Source organism: Eucyclogobius newberryi, unplaced genomic scaffold (assembly GCF_026437365.1).
Source record: "Eucyclogobius newberryi isolate DKJ021-1_F unplaced genomic scaffold, fEucNew1.0.hap1 SCAF_7, whole genome shotgun sequence".
NCBI classification, from domain to species: Eukaryota; Metazoa; Chordata; class Actinopteri; order Gobiiformes; family Gobiidae; genus Eucyclogobius; species Eucyclogobius newberryi.
In genome coordinates, this window is record NW_027316389.1 from 6,762,649 (window position 1) to 6,783,625 (window position 20,977).

Sequence of the window (20,977 nt, forward strand, 5' to 3'; positions counted from 1 at the left end):
TTTTAATGTTGAATAACATAAGCTAAAAAAGTTGATTTGATGTTTACATTATTCTTGCATTGTTTGTGTATTGACACAGAATAAGAGGCTCTTCTTCTGTAACATGCTGCATGACTAATTGTGAATAAAAGGCTTGAGCTCAATTGTTCACTAAACTTCGACTCATTATTAGGAGTGAACAATACACATGCAAGAGCGTGTGCTTGACATTTTCATATTTCTTTTTCTGTATCTTTTGTCATTTATACGGTTATTAGAGCAATAAGTACCTTAGTTTGGGCGATATTGAAAATTAAAAATTTTGACTCAACTATAATTTCCAAAGTCTCCTGTCACAACAAGTGCTGCAGAATGTTTAACAATAAAACTGAGATGGCAATTTGAACTGGCACAGTTCAAATGGCAAAGGGTCAGAGCCCAGCCCAGTGTGTACTTCTGCAAACATGTTCAACATCACTGTGTTCAAAGAACAACATTTTCACACAAAAACATAATCATAAATATTTCCTGCAAATCAGTGACTTCTGCTGTTTCCTGTCACACACAGACTTTGCCCTAAAAGGAGGGCTTTGATTCAGTGTAAAATATGAAGAAATAAATCACAGGACGAACATCACGACATCACAAGTCGCACCAACTTCCCTGCAGCACAAAACGAGCAAAAAAACACTCTCAATAGAAAAACTCTTCAAGACAAAACCTCTCATATTCTTAATAAGGAATAGAGAGAAATAAATAAAATAACATGAGACAAAAATAATAATAATAGTGGCCAGCAGCAGTTATAGGCACATGAATATGACATTATTGTGCATGAGTATTGCACATGAATATGACATTATTGCGCATGAGTATTGCACATGAATATGACATTATTGCGCATGAGTATTGCACATGAACAAGACATTATTGCGCATGAGTATTGAATATGAATATGACATTATTGCGCATGAGTATTGCACATGAATATGACATTATTGCGCATGAGTATTGCACATGAATATGACATTATTGTGCATGAGTATTGCACATGAATATGACATTATTGCGCATGAGTATTGCACATGAATATGACATTATTGCGCATGAGTATTGCACATGAATATGACATTATTGCGCATGAGTATTGCACATGAATATGACATTATTGCGCATGAGTATTGCACATGAATATGACATTATTGTGCATGAAGTACACACATAAATGGGATGTGTGTCTTGACCTCCGCTGAACCCCAGGGGTTCAATCAAACCCAAGTTAAAAAACACTGTGTTAGTTTTATAAATATATTTTATAAATAATAATTTATAAAATATATTTATAAAACTAACACAGTGGTTTTTAAAATTATATATTTTATAATATAATACTATATTGTCATATTTCCTCGTCCAGAACGACCTTCACATTCCTGTCAGAGCAGAGCTTTATCAGAGACATAAAGTCAAGACATCTGTTAAATAAGTCCAGTATCTTCTGTGAACAGAACGTTCTGTGACCTGAGGAAAGGTCATGGTCACAGCTGGGACCCTGGTTTACTGTCGGGCCTGATCAGGAGAGGTCAAAGGGCACAATGATAGATTTGTATTGTAACATGCTCTTAACAGTATGACCACCATTCTAGTGGTGAGACAGAATATTTCTAATGAGAAGACAAAAACTTTGTTTGGTGCGTTTCCATGGCAACCTCACTGTATCTGTAACTGCAGGTCTCACGTCATATGAAGAGTTTCATCACATTTTAAACAACAAAGTTCACACTTCAGGCTAGAAGTACACACACACACACGCACGCATGCACACACGCACACACACACGCACGCACACACGCACACACACACACACACACACACACGCACGCATGCACACACACACACACACACGCACGCACACACGCACACACACACACACACACACACACGCACGCATGCACACACACACACACACGCACGCATGCACACACACACACACACGCACGCATGCACACACGCACACACACACACACACACACACGCACGCACACACACACACACACACACGCACGCATGCACACACGCACACACACACACACACGCACGCATGCACACACACACACACACACGCACGCATGCACACACGCACACACACACAGACACACACACACACAGACACACACACACACACACACACACACGTAACACACACATGTAACACACGCACACACATGTAACACACACACGTGTAACACACACACACACAATCACACACATGTAACACACACACACGTAACACACACACATGTAACACACACACACAAACAAACAAACAAACAAACAAACAAACATGTAACACACACGCACACACACAAACAAACATGTAACACATACACACACGTAACACACACACGTAACACACACACACACACGTAACACAGACACACATGTAACACACACATGTAACACACACACACACATTTAACACACACACACACACACACACACACGTAACACACACACACACGTAACACACACACTGACGCTCGGCTGGGGGTATCGTAGACCCCGCCTCACCTATGACCCCGCCTCACCTATGACCCCCCTCACCTATGACCCCCCTCACCTATGACCCCCTCTCACCTATGACCCCCCTCACCTTTGACCCCCTCACCTATGACCCCGCCTCACCTATGACCCCCCTCACCTATGACCCCTCTCACCTATGACCCCCCTCACCTTTGACCCCCCTCACCTATGACCCGCCTCACCTATGACCCCGCCTCACCAATGACCCCCCCTCACCTATGACCCGCCTCACCTATGACCCCGCCTCACCTATGACCCGCCTCACCTATGACCCCGCCTCACCTATGACCCGCCTCACCTATGACCCCCCCTCACCTATGACCCCCCTCACCTATGACCCCCTCTCACCTATGACCCCCCTCACCTTTGACCCCCCCTCACCTATGACCCGCCTCACCTATGACCCCCCCTCACCTATGACCCCCCTCACCTATGACCCCCTCTCACCTATGACCCCCCTCACCTTTGACCCCCCCTCACCTATGACCCGCCTCACCTATGACCCCCCCTCACCTATGACCCCCCTCACCTATGACCCCCTCTCACCTATGACCCCCCTCACCTTTGACCCCGCCTCACCTATGACCCCGCCTCACCTATGACCCGCCTCACCTATGACCCCCCCTCACCTATGACCCCCCTCACCTATGACCCCCTCTCACCTATGACCCCCCTCACCTTTGACCCCCCCTCACCTATGACCCCGCCTCACCAATGACCCCCCCTCACCTATGACCCCGCCTCACCTATGACCCGCCTCACCTATGACCCGCCTCACCTATGACCCCGCCTCACCTATGACCCTGCCTCACCTATGACCTATGACCCCCCTCACCTATGACCCCCCTCACCTATGACCTATGACCCCGCCTCACCTATGACCTATGACCCCGCCTCACCTATGGGGGGTGTGGTAGGTTGCTGGACGCTAGGGAAACACACTGGACAATCTGGCAAAGACCTAAGGGAAATGGAGCGGGACATAGTCAAGCTCAGCAGAGACAGAGACGTCCTTCAAACAAACTTCTTTCACAGTCTCATTGTGGCATGATCCGGTGGTCCTAAAGGTTTTAAATACTTTACATTAAATTAAATAAAGAAAAGAAAAGAACCATTGCCAGCGGGCTTACACCCGGAAAACTAACTAAAAGGACTCACAGGTTTGTTCTTGATTTCTTGATGACACAGAGTCCAGCTACTAATTAAATAAATACTTATAGAAAACAAGCTCATTCAGTGGAGGTAATCACAGTTTGTATTTTGATGTCTGCAACACGGCACAGACAGAGGGCGGGGCCACGGCTCCAGCGCACAGCTCCAGAGATAAGAGCGTGTCCTGAGTGAGCGGCTCTAGAGCTGCACTGAGAGGAGGATGAGGATGACTCTGCTGTGGCTCCTGGCCCCTCTGGCCCCTCTGGCCCCTCTGGCCCCTCTGGCCCCTCTGGCCCCTCTGGTCGCTCTGGCCCCTCTGGTCGCTCTGGCCCCTCTGGCCCCTCTGGCCCCTCTGGTCGCTCTGGCCCCTCTGGCCCCTCTGGTCGCTCTGGCCCCTCTGGTCGCTCTGGCCCCTCTGGCCCCTCTGGTCGCTCTGGCCCCTCTGGCCCCTCTGGTCGCTCTGGCCCCTCTGGCCCCTCTGGTCACTCTGGCCCCTCTGGCCCCTCTGGTCGCTCTGTCAAACTCAGTCATGTCCAGGATAAAACCACGACGTGTTGTGTGTGTAAGAGAAGTTATTCTGATACAAACAGATCATCGTCATGACGACTCTGGTGGTGATATGTAACTTGTGAGTGTAAAGACAATTAATATGTAAATGAGACTCATGCAAATCGTCATGTGATGATGATGTGGAAGAAAGTTGTAAATAATAATCTGATTGGTGTTAATTTGTTCAACAAATAATTTTATATGTTTTCTGTTTTATTTTGAAAAAAGAGAATAGAATATATATATATAAAATATATATATAAATATATAGAATATTTACAAATACATTTGAAATAAATAATCTTGTTACATCAATGGAAAATATTGATTGTTAGTCACTTTTGTGTTTTGCGATGCAATTATCAAACTGCTACACAAATTTTAACAAATTAACAGATTGTTTAGCAGCTGCTGCAATAAGAGAAATCCTTCATCTGAGCCTGTGATCTTGATGTTTATTTGATCTCGCTTTTTATTTGAACAACGCTCTGTTTAATAGAAAAAGTAAAGAAAAATATTTCTGCAGATTTACTCCTTTTGTTGCAAACCTCTGTGTCCTGTTTTTGGAACAGAAAAGTGTTGTCTGCCCCCAACGTGCTGCGAGTGGTCTCGTTTCAGTCGGGATTCTTGTTCATCCAAACGGACAGGACCCTGTACGCCCCCGACAGGACCCTGTACGCCCCCGACAGGACCCTGTACACGCCTGCCAGGACCCTGTACACGCCTGCCAGGACCCTGTACACGCCTGCCAGGACCCTGTACGCCCCCGACAGGACCCTGTACGCACCTGCCAGGACCCTGTACACGCCTGCCAGGACCCTGTACACGCCTGCCAGGACCCTGTACACGCCTGCCAGGACCCTGTACACCCCCGACAGGACCCTGTACACGCCTGACAGGACCCTGTACACGCCTGCCAGGACCCTGTACACGCCTGCCAGGACCCTGTACGCCCCCGACAGGACCCTGTACGCCCCCGACAGGACCCTGTACACGCCTGCCAGGACCCTGTACACGCCTGCCAGGACCCTGTACACGCCTGCCAGGACCCTGTACGCCCCCGACAGGACCCTGTACGCACCTGCCAGGACCCTGTACACGCCTGCCAGGACCCTGTACACGCCTGCCAGGACCCTGTACACGCCTGCCAGGACCCTGTACGCCCCCGACAGGACCCTGTACGCGCCCGACAGGACCCTGTACGCGCCTGACAGGACCCTGTGCCCGCCTGCCAGGACCCTGTGCCCGCCTGCCAGGACCCTGTACGCGCCTGCCAGGACCCTGTACACGCCTGCCAGGACCCTGTACGCCCCCGACAGGACCCTGTACGCGCCCGACAGGACCCTGTACGCGCCTGACAGGACCCTGTGCCCGCCTGCCAGGACCCTGTACGCGCCCGACAGGACCCTGTACACGCCTGCCAGGACCCTGTACACGCCCGACAGGACACTGTACACGCCTGCCAGGATCCTGTACACGCCCGACAGGACCCTGTACACGCCTGCCAGGATCCTGTACACGCCTGCCAGGACCCTGTACACGCCCGACAGGACCCTGTACACGCCCGCCAGGACCCTGTACACGCCCGACAGGACCCTGTACACGCCCGACAGGACCCTGTACACGCCTGCCAGGATCCTGTACACGCCTGCCAGGACCCTGTACGCGCCCAACAGGACCCTGTACGCGCCCGACAGGACCCTGTACACGCCTGCCAGGACCCTGTACACGCCTGCCAGGACCCTGTACACGCCTGCCAGGATCCTGTACGCGCCCGACAGGACCCTGTACACGCCTGCCAGGACCCTGTACGCCCCCGACAGGACCCTGTACGCGCCCGACAGGACCCTGTACGCGCCTGACAGGACCCTGTGCCCGCCTGCCAGGACCCTGTACGCGCCCGACAGGACCCTGTACGCGCCCGACAGGACCCTGTACGCGCCCGACAGGACCCTGTACGCGCCCGACAGGACCCTGTACACGCCTGCCAGGACCCTGTACACGCCCGACAGGACCCTGTACACGCCTGCCAGGATCCTGTACACGCCCGACAGGACCCTGTACACGCCTGCCAGGATCCTTTACACGCCTGCCAGGACCCTGTACGCGCCCGACAGGACCCTGTACACGCCCGACAGGACCCTGTACACGCCTGCCAGGACCCTGTACACACCCGACAGGACCCTGTACACGCCCGCCAGGATCCTGTACACGCCCGCCAGGACCCTGTACACGCCCGACAGGACCCTGTACACGCCTGCCAGGATCCTGTACACGCCCGACAGGACCCTGTACACGCCTGCCAGGATCCTTTACACGCCTGCCAGGACCCTGTACGCGCCCGACAGGACCCTGTACACGCCCGACAGGACCCTGTACACGCCTGCCAGGACCCTGTACACACCCGACAGGACCCTGTACACGCCCGCCAGGATCCTGTACACGCCCGCCAGGATCCTGTACACGCCCGCCAGGACCCTGTACACGCCCGACAGGACCCTGTACACGCCCGCCAGGATCCTGTACACGCCCGCCAGGATCCTGTACACGCCCGTCAGGACCCTGTACACGCCTGCCAGGATCCTGTACACGCCCGACAGGACCCTGTACACGCCCGACAGGACCCTGTACACGCCTGACAGGATCCTGTAGGACCCTGTACACGCCCGACAGTGAAGGTCATTGTGATGTCTCTTTAAATTGCTCTGAAATATTGACTCAAACTCTACATGACCCAAACGTTTTCTTTTGTCACAGTCAAGTTCAGAATCTTTGCTCTGACGCTGGGCATTAAGCCCATTGGAAACGATGAATCCAGTGGACGGCCCGCCTCCGTTACCGTGGAGATTGTGGTGAGTGTTTAAAGGTGCACGGGGGTTTTCTGGTGGTGCTACAGTTGTTTAGGTGATTGATTCGTCGATGGTGTGTTAGTCCAGTGGTTTGTACATTTTAGTGAAAATACTGTATTTTCCTAGGGTTAACCCACTATAAGGCGCACTGGATTATAAGGCGCGCTGTCAATTAATGGGCTATTTTCAATCATTTTTCATACATAAGTCGCACCGGACTATAAAGCCAAACAATACGTGTACCACACAAAATCGCTTCGGTCAGTAAGCACAACCAGAATTATTCCATATATAAGGCGCACTGGATTATAAGTCGTTTTTTGAGAAAACTAAAGGCTTTTAAGTGCGCCTTATAGTGAAAATACTGTAAACAAATACATTTCACAAGTTCTATCACTTAGAGATTATGGACGGGTCAGAAATGTTCATTGTAGGTGCATTTCCACAGTGAGAGACAGAATTAAAAAAAATAATGATAATCCGGAAATCACAATGATTTAATAAGTATTTGAACACCTGCCAATCAGCAAGAATTCTGGCTCTCAAAAACATGTTCGTCAGACTCTCACAGTGGAAATGCACCGAGCATTTCAGACCCTCCATCATTTCTCACTGGGAATTCAAATCCAAATGTCCTCACTTTATATACAAATACAGAATCATTTAAAAAGACGTATAACTTTAGATAATTACATATGTCGATTTCATTTTACAGTGGGGATCCTGTGTCGGCCGTATGGTTATTTTGGGGGTTTCGGCCTGCAAAGTTTTTATTAGTCAACTAATTGTTTTATTGGGATTATAAAGACTCATATGGACCACAACAAAAAAAGAAAGGATTAAATTTGAGGTTTGGGAGTCTGCCTTTTTACAAACAAAACACTGTTCAGTGGTTTTCTGTTTTCTCCTTCAAAACTCAAAACTATACTGCCTAGCAAAACTCTAACGCTAATACCAAATATTCAATTTTTAATAGTAATCAGTCTGGATACAGACATTGACTGACAGCCAGCCCCTCCTACATTCTGTTCAAATGCAGAAGGGTCTGGATTCAGACCAACCTCAAAAAAACTCTCCATGCATGAAGCGGTCCAACCGCCGCCGCAGATAATCCAGAATATTTTGAATCACTTGTGCACAAGAAGGTGTCTTAGCATATTAGCATACAGAACTGCATCATCTGCACAAGTGGATGCTACTGTGTTTAAAATAATGTCCAATTGAGTTTATATATTTTGTAAAACAACAACTTGTAAATAACAGTGGTCCAAGGACAGAGCCTTGAGAAACACCTTTATTAAGATAAGAAAATTCAGATTGAAAGCCATCAGCAGAAGCTGAGTTCTATTTGTGAGGAAATCTCCCTCACTATTAAAAAAAAATGTATAAGAGAATAAAATGATCCACTAAATCAACCAAAACAGCAGCACATTCTTCATGACTGTCCAATGCAATAGCAATATCATGTATAACGTTTGTAGCAGCCGTGACAGTGCTACGCCCTGGTCTATATTAGCCTGACCAGCCAGTCCCTCCTACATTCTGTTCAAATGCAGAAGGGTCTGAAATCCAACCCAGTCGCTCCAATTTTGGAGTGATTGACAGGCGGATTAACCAATCAGACAAACGCAGGTGGTGGACTCTGCAGCAGAAAGGTTACCTTGTTCCTCTTTAGATACACTTGACCATGTTCACGTGTTGCTTCGTTCAGACACCTCAGGGCGTTGTCATCCCGCTGAATCCTCCATCCATCCATCCATCTTCTGCCGCTTTATCCGGGGCTGGGTCGCGGGGGCAGCAGTCTAAGCAGGGACTCCCAGACTTCCTTCTCCCCAGACACTTCCTCTAACTCCTCCGGGCCGGAGGTCTGATGACACGACAACAAAGTCGATCATTGACCTCTGGCCTAGGGTGTCCTGGTGCCATGTGCACTGATGGACACCCTTGTGCTTGAACATGGTGTTCGTTATGGACAATCCGTGGCTAGCACAGAAGTCCAATAACTGAACACCGCTCGGGTTCAGATCGGGGAAGCCGTTCTTCCCGATCACCCCTCTCCAGGTGTCACTGTCATTGCCCACGTGGGCGTTGAAGTCCCCCAGTAGAACAACGGAGTCCCCGGTCGGTGCACTGTCCAGTACCCCTCCCAAGGACTCCAAGAAGGCCGGGTACTCTGCACTGCTGTTCGGCCCGTAGGCCGCCACAACAGTGAGAGACCTGTCCCCCACCCGAAGGCGGAGGGACGCGACCCTCTCGTTCACCGGGGTAAACTCCAACACGTGGCGGCTGAGCTGAGGGGCTATCAGCAAGCCCACACCAGCCCGCCGCCTCTCCCCGCGGGCAACACCAGAGAAGTGGAGCGTCCAGCCCCTCTCGAGGAGATGGGTTCCAGAGCCCAAACTGTGCGTGGAGGTGAGGCCGACTATATCTAGTCGGTATCGCTCAACCTCCCGCACAAGCTCAGGCTCTTTCCCCCCCAGCGAGGTGACATTCCATGTCCCCAGAGTTAGTCTCTGTGTCTGGAGATCTGGTCGCCGAGGCCCCTGCCGTCGACTGCCGCCCAGATCTCTCTGCACCGGCCCCTTATGGATCCTCCTGCGGGTGGTGGGCCCACGGGAGGGCGGCCCCACGTCGCTCTTTCGGGCCCTGTGGGGTAAGACCCGGCCACCAGGCGCTCGCCATGGAGCACCCATCCCAGGCCTGGCTCCAGGATGGGGCCCCAGTGACGCCGATCCGGGCGACGTAAACTGCCTTGTTCGTGTTGTCATCATAGAGGGCTTCTGAACCGATCTTTGTCTGACCCGTCACCTAGGACCTGTTTGCCTTGGGAGACCCTACCAGGGGCATGAAGCCCCGGACAACATAGCTCCCGGGATCATTCGGGCACTCAAACCCCTCCACCACGTTAAGGTGTCGGTTCAAGGAGAGGCCCGCTGAATCCTGTCCCACTCAAAGCCGGCATGGGTTCTGGATCATACCAACTGGGTGAATGCGCCAGGTTAGTCGTTATTATGGATTACTTTGATTTCATTTCTTTGGCTACTTGTTGTATTGTGTGTCTTTTTCTAACCCTCTCTGTCCATCCACAGTATTGGCCGATGGAAAATTGTGTCCCGGCTTAAAAGCAACCCACAGTTTCTTTCCTCTGCTGAGTTTGAGGTTAAAGAATACGGTACATTTCTCTAGAGGTCAAAAGGGCATCGGTGGAAATTGAAGAGTAAGATCATATCTATATTGTATATTATATTTTCAGTGCTGCCCAGTTATGAAGTGAAGCTGACATCTGAAAGTACTTTCTACTATTGTGACAGAGAGTCGTTCAGAGTCGACGTCAGAGCCACGTCAGTAGTTTATCCAAGTGTTGAAATGCAAAAACAATTATTTTGGTATTAAAATAATGCTTGTTATAAGGTCATCGTAGATTATAGGGTCATGTGTCTTTATGGTTTCAGTTATTTGTTTGGAAAAGAAGTTGATGGTGCGGCCTATGTAGTGTTTGGAGTCATGAAAGATGGAAATCGAAAGGTTTTCCCGTCCTCACTGCAAAGAATGTCGGTCAGTGTTACATTTTTAGATATACTTCATGTTGTTGGTTCCATGTTGTACTCCATCTGCTTAATACTATTATATACTATATTCTTCCTCCATGTGCCTCATAAATAATACTCTTTTACATGTCAATAATGCTCTGTAACTCTGCTGACCCGTTAGATTTCTGGGGGAAACGGTCATGCCACGCTGCAGAAGGATCACGTCCTCAAAACGGTCCCAAACGTTGAAGATCTGGTTGGAGGATCTTTATTCGTGACCGCCACGGTGCACACAGGAAGTGGTGAGCCCAAAAACACATGCATGCAGTATTATGTTCCTACTTACTGTATTTTCTTTTCTTTTTTGTAGGAAGTGAAATGGTTGAGGGACAGTTAAGAAATAAACAAATTGTTAAATCACTTTACGTCATCAACTTTGATAAAACACCAAGATATTTCAAAGCCGGAACGTCATTCCATGTCACGGTAATAACTTTGTGAAGTACAATATACATCTTTGTCATTATTAGCAATAACGTTGTTTGTTGTTGTTGTTGTTGTTGTTGTTGTTGTTGTTGTTGTTGTTGTTGTTGTTGTTGTTGTTGTTGTTGTTGTTGTTGTTGTTGTTGTTGTTGTTGTTGTTGTTGTTGTTGTTGTTGTTGTTGTTGTTGTTGTTGTTGTTGTTGTTGTTGTTGTTGTTGTTGTTGTTGTTGTTGTTGTTGTTGTTGTTGTTGTTGTTGTTGTTGTTGTTGTTGTCAGGTGACTGTTACTAACCCTGATGGGACGCCAGCACAGGACGTCCCGGTCGTGTTGGGCAGTGCGGTGGATCCTGATCCGAACGCCCAAGTCACAACTGGAGCCGACAGCAGGACCAGAGGAAGAATCTACACCAGGGCGTCGTATAAGAGCCTGCCCATTACTGTGTGCAGCAGAGAAATATGGAAACGCATTAGAGTCGTGAACGTTATTGTCTTTTTATCGCAAATTAAAATCATTATGTCAATTTAGGCAAGGACCAATGTTGACCGACTTCGCCCTGAAAGACAGACCACAGCGTCGATGGTGGCGGAGCCTCACGAGACAAACACCAATAATTACATTCATATAAGTGAGTATTTTAGAGTAATTCAGGGAAAGAATCTTTACCACGACAGAATTGGTGTTTAAGCGAGTTTCACTCTAATCTACTTTGAACATCTTGTTGGATGAAAGACTGTTGTCACAGTAGCTCCTTCTACAACAGATACGCTTGTTCATGCATTTAGTTTGAATGAAAGTTTTTTTATATTTTATTATTTGGCTTGTGGGCAGATTAGTTTGATTGTTATGTCATATTTTCTGTTGTAGATGTAATGTCATCAGATTTGAAGTTAGGGTCTGATCTTGTGGTCGAACTAAAGCTGAACAGCCAAGTTAAAAGATGTGAAATTACATATCTGGTCAGTGTGTTTATTTATACAACATTTTCACAGACAAATAGATTTCAGAATTGGGGTAATATGAGCTCTTTTACTTGTAAATGAAATGAATTCATATTTGATCATTTAGATCCTAAGCAGGGGTCAGTTGGTCGGCTTTGGGAGACAATTTTCAGGTCAAATACCTGTTCCTGTGATTATCCCAGTCACCAAACAAATGTTACCATCATTTCGACTCATAGTTTACTCCCACCCCAGTCCCACTGAAGAGGTGTCCGACTCTGTGTGGGTGGATGTGGAGGACGCTTGTATGGGCACGGTAAGAGACAATCTACAAGACAACAATCTTATGTTTACAGATCAATACACATATTTACATACAAAGAAATATGACAAATAATTGTAAATCTTAAGGACCTCCTTTATAAAATGTTGAGCTTTCTAAGGACTTAAAATTAGGACTTATACTTAAGAAGTACAAGATGCCTGTCACATGACATTGATGTAAGTGCACACTTGGAGTTCTATATATATTATTAAGAATTTAGTCTGAAAAAAATAAATAAAGTGAAAGTTGTAATCAATTTTGTTTTTGTTTTTAGCTGAAGCTAGAAGCAAAGACAAAGACTCCTGTCCTGTCAAATGAGCCGGGGACAACATTTAATCTGAAGGTCACTGGAGACCCGGGTGCCACTGTGGGACTGGTGGCCGTGGACAAAGGTGTTTATGTCCTGAACAATGAGCACCTCCTCACACAGAAAAAGGCAAGTTTTTCATGAAAATACTGGAGGTGATCCATCGAGTTCAAATGCTTTTGGCGTGTGTTCAGGTGTGGGAGATGGTGGAGAAGGCCGACACCGGCTGCACCCCAGGCGGAGGCAGAAACAGCATGGGAGTGTTTTATGATGCAGGGCTTATGTTTCAAACTGATACAGCGTCTGGGACTCTTCACAGAAATGGTAACGCATTCACATCTGACATAAACAGCTCTCTTAAATACCTTTTGCTTTATTTTTAGAGGCCAAATGTCATGATCCTGCTAGAAACAAGCGATCTGGCACTTTGTTTGATGCCATTACCACTCTGGGTAGGTCATTGTAGATTACATTATGTGTATATTACATGATTTATTCATAATGTGCTATCATAACACCAAAACCAAATTCCGCCTCTCCAGATGAGGAGGACACCAGTTACATGGACAGCAGTGAAATTACTTCTCAATCATCATTTCCAGAAAGCCGGCAGCGGGTTAACTTCAAAATCCCTCAGTGTGCTGGAAAACCCATTTGGTAAGATCGGCATCCATAAATGTGACTGTGTTTTGAGATTGAGATAATTGTCTCTGTTTTTAGTGAAACTGAAATGGCCTTTCGCTTAAAAGACTCCACCACAACCTGGCTGTTCACTGGCATTAGTCTGTCAGAAAATACTGGTAAGAGAGGTTTATATCTACATATATTACAAAAATGTTACAATCACAAATGTTTTTGTTGAATTTCTTTCTTTAGGCATCTGTGTTGGGAAACCTTTGGATGTTGTTGTATTTAAACCGTTTTTTGGGGAGCTTAAACTTCTGTATTCTGCGGCGGTTGGAGAACAGATTGAAATTAGAGCAATTACTCACAACTACATTGATGATCCCATCAATGTAAAGTTATACTTCATTTACCAATATAATTGAACAATTGAAACTATGATTGACTCACCCATTTCTCTTTCTTCCACAGGCGCGTGTTGAACTCATAGAACACCCACATGTTTGCAGTTCAGCATCGAAGCGTGGCACATTTTCTCAGCAGGCGAAAGTGGGAGGCTCTTCCACTCGCGCTGTGCCCTTTATTATTATACCCAAGGACGAAGGTCAAAAAAACATTGAAGTTAAATCCGTTGTAAAGGACGGGCGGGACTTCGATGGAGTTGTGAAGCCACTACGCATTGTGGTAAGAACTAAAGCTTAACCGTGTTCACTAATGATCATTGTCTGGTCTTTTTCAGCCAAAAGGCGTTCGGACTTCAGTCCTGAAGGTTGTCCACATAAACCCGCACGCTTCAGGAGGCACACACGAAGAGACCATCAACAATGCAGTTTCAAAAGCTGAAATGGCTCCATATACCCCATCAACAACAAAAGCATTTTTGTTAGGTACTATTATAAATCAACTGCAGTTAAAGTCCATTTGGTCACAATCCTGGCTCTGCACAACTGTATTTATGTACAACACAGCATCAACACACTACTTTATAAATATATCATTTTAACTTTTTTAATTTTAACAATTTAGAAAGAAAATGTATAAAGTATTATCACCCACAAATGAAAGACGGCCAGATACTGAGACGCTGCCAAGACGATGAATGCCTGTGCGCTGACGGTATTACAATTCAGGCCGTAGCAATATGCCATATGGATTTTGAGTGGTTAAAATAGTATTAATCTATCTCTGAATTTATTTGATACACTTTAAGAAAACTGTGGCGTGCAAAAGAAAGGCCAAATCAACAACCAGCACCGCGTGGCCAAAGCCTGTGAAGTTACACTGAGCAGCAGCATCGATTATGGTAAAGGAACATTCTGCTGTTTCACTGCCAGGATAAACGTACAAACATGATCTTTTTCTACAGTGTACAATGTCGTTCTGGAAGAAGTAGCGTACGACGTGTCTTTTGACGTCTGCACCGTGCGAATCGAGCGGATCATCTAGCAAGGTTGGTCTTTTGAAAACTTTATTATTCACATTTATTTGCTTCATAATCTGTGCATCATTTGTGACTTGCAGGAACATAATATGAATGTAATATGATGAAGACGCTGAAGGCCAACGGCACCATTTCAAGAGTTTCTCCAACTGCAGAGAGAGTTTAAATCTGCAGAAGGGTAAAGGATGCCTCATAATGGCCACAGCGGAGGACACTCTGAGAAACCCATATACTGCCTCGTCGTAAATGTATTTGAATGTGTTTTGGTTTGAAAGTAAACTACTGTTACCAACTGGATTAACTCAAACTTTCCTTTTAGGTATGATTATTTCCTGGGTGAGAGGACCTGGGTTGAGTTCCGGCCCAGAGGGGAAGAGTGCCAAATGGATGAACACAGAGCGACCTGTCCTGACATGGAAGCCCTGATCGATGGGGATGAGACCGGAGGATGTGTGGCAAGGCAAGCTCAGGCTCATGAGATTATAAAGGTCAGGGGTCACTTCCTCTTCCTGGGCAGGCTGAAGCACATGTGGTGGCTGGTGAGATGATTGCTCTTTGATGTTTTAACTGATTTGTATATTTCATTCATTTTAAAGGGTCTAAAAGTCCTGTGTTGTTTTTAAAGGTACGCTTTTATGTTTTATATTATTTACCTAATGTAACTGTTCAAACATTGCAACCGCATTTTTGTTTACAGGCTAAGTGCGGCTTGCCGTTTGATATAGTCCGTTTGATATAGTTTTTGTGCAGTTTTATATTGGTTATTTTAAACAAGTTTTTAACAGTCGTCCTGAGGTTGCTGGGGAGGATTGGGGCTCACTTTAGTGGGTGATTTTATTATAGTTATTGGTGATGGTTTGCTTTTTTGTTTTTGTCACTTTTTCAATAAAAGCTGCCTTTAAGGCTTTGACCCACACTGACTGACCTGCTTTGTAATTAAAGCAGACTCCACCCACGGAACACCTAACCAGTGTTACACATGTGTTTGAATAAATGTTTCCATCAAAAACTTGTTACACAAGGGTCATTTTTGCGTGAAACCTTTTGTAAACATTACAATAAGGGAAATCAAATCAAACGCCAAAAATCTGAAACGAATGTACCGTAATAGGGCTTTTCTAATAAAGGCCAGCTCACATTATCACCCAAGAAACTACTTATCCTTTCAAGGACAGAACAGATCTACAAAAGGACAACACCACCCATAGAGTCATTAAATATATATGAACCTATGTTCTCTTTGAATGACGTCTCCCAACCAACAATGAACCAAATAATAAGGCCAACTCAAAATCTAAGGATGCATTTAGGCTGGACGCGATATTGTTCTGATTCTGTTGGACGCACAAAGAGACACTCACAGGCCCCATAACTATAATGCTGAATGTAACAGATGTGGAGGCCAGTGAATGCGACTAAGGTCACAAACTTCAGACCTATCTGCATTTTGCCGGTGTTTGTTGCCGAAAATTGCTGAGAGATGTGTGGCAGAGCAGAGATCTGAACAACTCGCCACACAAACTTGCAACTTGTTTCTTTATTGAATGTGTTACATCTAAACTACACAAAGGAGGTGTAGTTGGTGCTGTTTTCTTGGCCTTCGACACCATCAGTCACCATTGTCAAAATTCAACTTCTCACACAACACCGTAAACTGATGAAGTCATTTTTTTAAAACACAGAAAACAAGCAGTCACTCATCCCATCTGGCATATAACGTTGGTGTGCCCCAGGGGTTAATCCTGGGGCCTCTCTTATTCAGCTTGTACATCAATGCTTTGCCGTCTGTGCGTTCTGGATATGATATGCAAATGTACGCAGTCGACGCTGTTGTCCGCGTACATGAGAGAAAAATGGAAGAAGCAGCATATTTCTCAATGGCTTTTTCATTCCTGTCAGAAAGTATGTTCTTCACAAAACAAACCTCAAATTCAACCAAATCCTGATGCTGAAGTTACAGGTGAGAATATCAACATAGTGAATCAGTAAAAATGTTCAGGATTATCATTATATTTAAAGAACATGTGAAGAATGTTTCATAAACAATAAAGCTAAATATAGTAAAATGTAGGTATATTAGGCACAGTCTAAACCAGTCCGGCCATTCTCCTCTGACCTCTGGCATCAACAAGGCATTTGCGCCCACAGAACTGCCGCTCACTGGATATTTTCTCTTTTTCGGACCATTCTCTGTAAACCCTAGAGATGGTTGTGTGTGAAAATCCCAGTAGATCAGCAGTTTCTGAAACACTCAGACCAGCCCGTCCGGCACCAACAACCACGCCACGTTCAAAGTCAATTAAATCACCTTTTTATCCCCGTTCTGATGCTCGGTTTGAACTGCAGCAGATCCTCTTGACCAAGTCTACATGGCTAAATGCATTAAGTTGCTGTTATCTGATTGGCTGATGCATTAACAAGCAGTTGGACAGTTGTACCTAATAAAGTGGCCGGTGAGTGTATGATGAACTGACGGGCCTGTTTGTACAAACGCTCTGCACGTACATGTCTGTGTTCTCCATTAGTTCTTTGTCAGATTGAGTCATTTGTGTCTTTAGTGGTTATTTCTAAATTATCTGCTTTTATTATTATACTTTTGTTCCTAATCTCTGTTTCTGTACCTAATGTGTTGCAACACTTGAATTTCCCCATTATGAGTTAGGGTTAATATAGGGTTTATTGTCTTATCTCTTATTGTATCTCATATATATCTCATTCTGGTACATAATAGTTGAATTATTATATCCCAGAATGCACCTCAACCCTATCAAAGGCTGTGAAATGTATGAGATTTTGGTCAAAATTAAAGAATCGCCAGAGACACGCTTAAATGCTTTGATTTCTGAACTTCTTGGGAGTTTTTAAGTGTTTCTGTTCCGTTTTAATGCATGACTGGGAAAACAAACACTTTTACGATCGAGACTTCTAACGGCAAGTCTGGCTGTGGTTTGCTTGTTGGCCACCAGGTGGCAGCATAGAGGTGTACTAGTCCAACTTCAAGAATGTCATTTCAATTCCTGATTCCTGAGCTTTTGTCAACTTCAGATTTTGAACGTATCACGGTTGATGGAAGGTGTATTTTAATATGAATTAACACTCGGAATCAGTTTGAATTCATAAAACTGTTAACAACATGAACTTTTAAAAACTAGATCAACCGAAAATAAACATGAAAACACAAAGCATCGAGCCAAAATGGTCATTAAAAATGTTAGAATATACAAAACCCTGTTACTGGGGGTTCTCCAGCTTCCTCCCGTCCAAAGAATCAGAATCAGAATCAGAATCGGTTTATCGCCGTTGTCAATGAACAGAATTCAAACATAGGAACTCGCTTTGGTGATTCAGTGCAACATAAAAACAATGAACAATGATAAACCAGCCTATATAAAAAAAAGTCAAAAAGAAAAACTGCTATAGGATAAAAAATTGGCTTACTACGTACACAAATGTGCAGTTGAGTTTACACATGTAGTGCAGAAAGTGAACAGTGCCGTGAATAAATTATGGTTAATGTGTTCATGAGAGAAAGAAACTGTTCTTAGACCACCGTTGCCATCTTGGCAGTGGTGGGCCGTCAGGACCAGCAAGGCCTTCTCTGCTGGCCTAAACATAATCAGAATATGATTTAAAAATACATATATTTTCCCTCAAATATGTATTAAATTATTCCCCAGAGTAAGACTTATAGTCTTCATTTCATGTCTTTCCTCTTGTTGCACTGCTTCTGTCCCAGGTTCAGATTTGGAGGCTGGTCTTTATGTTAGATCTTTGATCCAATCATATTCAGCCGTCATGTGTTGCCAGGGATCTAAAACCTGCTGAGGCCTTCAGACTCAACAGTGAGGGTGCTTATGGCTTAAAGTGAATGGAAATGAAAATGATGTGTCAACCAATCAGCTTCAGAGTTGGCTCTTGTACGTCTGCTGCTGTTACACAGGAGCAGCAGGTGCATCACATGCATGTCTTTTGATTGGATCAGCAATATTGAGAGGCAGGTCCTATGGGCGGGGCTAAGCAGAACCTCAGAACTAGGAAACTTGATTTGACAGACACATTAATCTGTGTACTACTAAACTGTTTTTTCAACCCACAATGTGGAAGGAGGACAATATATCGATTTGGTCGAGGATATAATTATTAACGCCTTTCTCAAGATGAACTTTTCAAAAGTTAGACATTGTAAGGAGAGGTCGTCCAACACCGACACTGACGCTGCAAAGTCTGTTACAGGCGGCGCGTTGAAAACGCATTGACAACACGCACGGATCACGCGCGGCACGGACGGCACAAACAACGCGCAGCACAAACAACGCGCGGCACGGACCACGCGCGGCACGGGGCACGGGGCACGGGCCACCCGGGGTACGGGCCACGGGCCACCCGGGGTACGGGCCACGGGCCACCCGGGGCACGCGGCACGGACCACGCGCGGCACGGACGGTGCCGTCAGAAACAACCTAACTGGTATAAAGCAATATATCAACCTTGTATGCGCTCTGTTTCGTTACAGACACATGGGAAGGACTGAATATAAGAAAACATGCGTTGCGCAATGCGTCATCAGTTCTTTGGGGTTGAAAAACAGGGTTAACAACGTGATAAAAATATTCGACATGGCAGTTTTGGAAAGACCGGTCGGTGAGTCGGCGAAATAATTGAAAAATAAAAGATTTTGACGTTTTTTCAACAAAATGCTGATATATTTTTTTCAGTCGGCTAGTTTCTAAGTCGGTCGGGTCACGGCAAATAGACATATTATTTTGCTCAGCCTAATAATTTATTTTATTTATATTGTAGAAATCAATAATCTAAGTGCGGCGGATCCGTAAAGCAAGTAATAAAATAACTAAGGCCTAAATGCTGCGACCTCTGCTGTGTTTAGTGGAGGGAGGAGCCATGGTCTGTCTTTGGAGGGTCACTCTGTGTAACTGCACTAAAACCACATCATATCGGCCTGAATGAACCCTCTCCCTTTCTTTAAGCCCCATGTTCAGAATGTCTGGCTCCGCCTCTGGTCTGAACCTTTATTTCTGAATGAACAAATGCAGAAGATTGAAGAGGAAACTACAGACATAAAAGGATGAACTAAAAGGCTTTTCTAATCAAGGCAAGGGCACTCCAGTTCCACAGTCCTCGTTAGCAACAACTTGAAAACTCTTTCTCTTTTTATTTTCCTCAAGAACAGTTTGGTCCAGCGTTTTTGAAGCTCAAGTAGTTTGTACAAGAAGCTAAAACATCTCTAACATTTACAAGAAATGATTTGTCTTTCTGAGAACCAGCAGGACTAAAACGGTCTAAAGCGGGACTAAAACAGGTCTAAAGCAGGTCTAAAGCAGGACTAAAGCAGGTCTAAAGCAGGACTAAAACAGGACTAAAGCAGGTCTAAAGCAGGACTAAAGCAGGACTAAAGCAGGTCTAAAGCAGGTCTAAAGCAGGTCTAAAGCAGGTCTAAAGCAGGACTAAAACAGGACTAAAGCAGGTCTAAAGCAGGACTAAAGCAGGTCTAAAGCAGGACTAAAGCAGGTCTAAAGCAGGACTAAAACAGGTCTAAAGCAGGTCTAAAGCAGGACTAAAGCAGGACTAAAGCAGGTCTAAAGCAGGTCTAAAGCAGGACTAAAGCAGGTCTAAAGCAGGACTAAAGCAGGTCTAAAGCAGGACTAAAACAGGACTAAAGCAGGTCTAAAGCGGGTCTAAAGCAGGTCTAAAGCAGGTCTAAAGCAGGTCTAAAGCAGGACTAAAACAGGTCTAAAGCAGGATTAAAGCGGGTCTAAAGCGGGACTAAAGCGGGTCTAAAGCGGGTCTAAAGCGGGTCTAAAGCGGGTCTAAAGCGGGACTAAAGCGGGACTAAAGCGGGTCTAAAGCGGGTCTAAAGCGGGTCTAAAGCGGGACTAAAGCGGGACTAAAGCGGGTCTAAAGCGGGTCTAAAGCGGGACTAAAGCGGGTCTAAAGCGGGTCTAAAGCAGGTCTAAAGCAGAACTAAAGCAGAACTAAAGCAGGTCTAAAGCAGAACTAAAGCAGAACTAAAGCAGGTCTAAAGCAGAACTAAAGCAGGTCTAAAGCAGGACTAAAGCAGGTCTAAAGCAGGACTAAAGCAGGACTAAAGCAGGATTAAAGCAGGACTAAAGCAGGTCTAAAGCAGGATTAAAGCAGGACTAAAGCAGGTCTAAAGCAGGACTAAAGCAGGACTAAAGCAGGACTAAAGCAGGTCTAAAGC

At 45.6% G+C, this 20,977-nt stretch overlaps 1 protein-coding gene across 1 annotated transcript; it reads left to right on the top strand.

Annotated features, from left to right (window-relative positions):
- The first annotated feature begins 3,940 nt into the window (after window positions 1-3,940).
- On the top strand, window positions 3,941-15,308 carry LOC140349316 (complement C3-like). The gene is given in 27 exon segments (XM_072435600.1): window positions 3,941-4,230; window positions 4,836-4,941; window positions 7,026-7,115; window positions 8,824-8,846; window positions 10,036-10,110; window positions 10,202-10,284; window positions 10,366-10,453; window positions 10,565-10,667; window positions 10,824-10,944; window positions 11,013-11,128; window positions 11,402-11,563; window positions 11,651-11,750; window positions 11,990-12,081; window positions 12,191-12,379; window positions 12,663-12,824; window positions 12,890-13,019; window positions 13,079-13,147; window positions 13,238-13,352; window positions 13,416-13,495; window positions 13,572-13,711; window positions 13,791-14,003; window positions 14,059-14,206; window positions 14,346-14,435; window positions 14,530-14,622; window positions 14,686-14,773; window positions 14,841-14,999; window positions 15,080-15,308. Coding segments are annotated over 27 exon segments (3,354 nt in total).
- The last annotated feature ends 5,669 nt before the right edge of the window (window positions 15,309-20,977 follow it).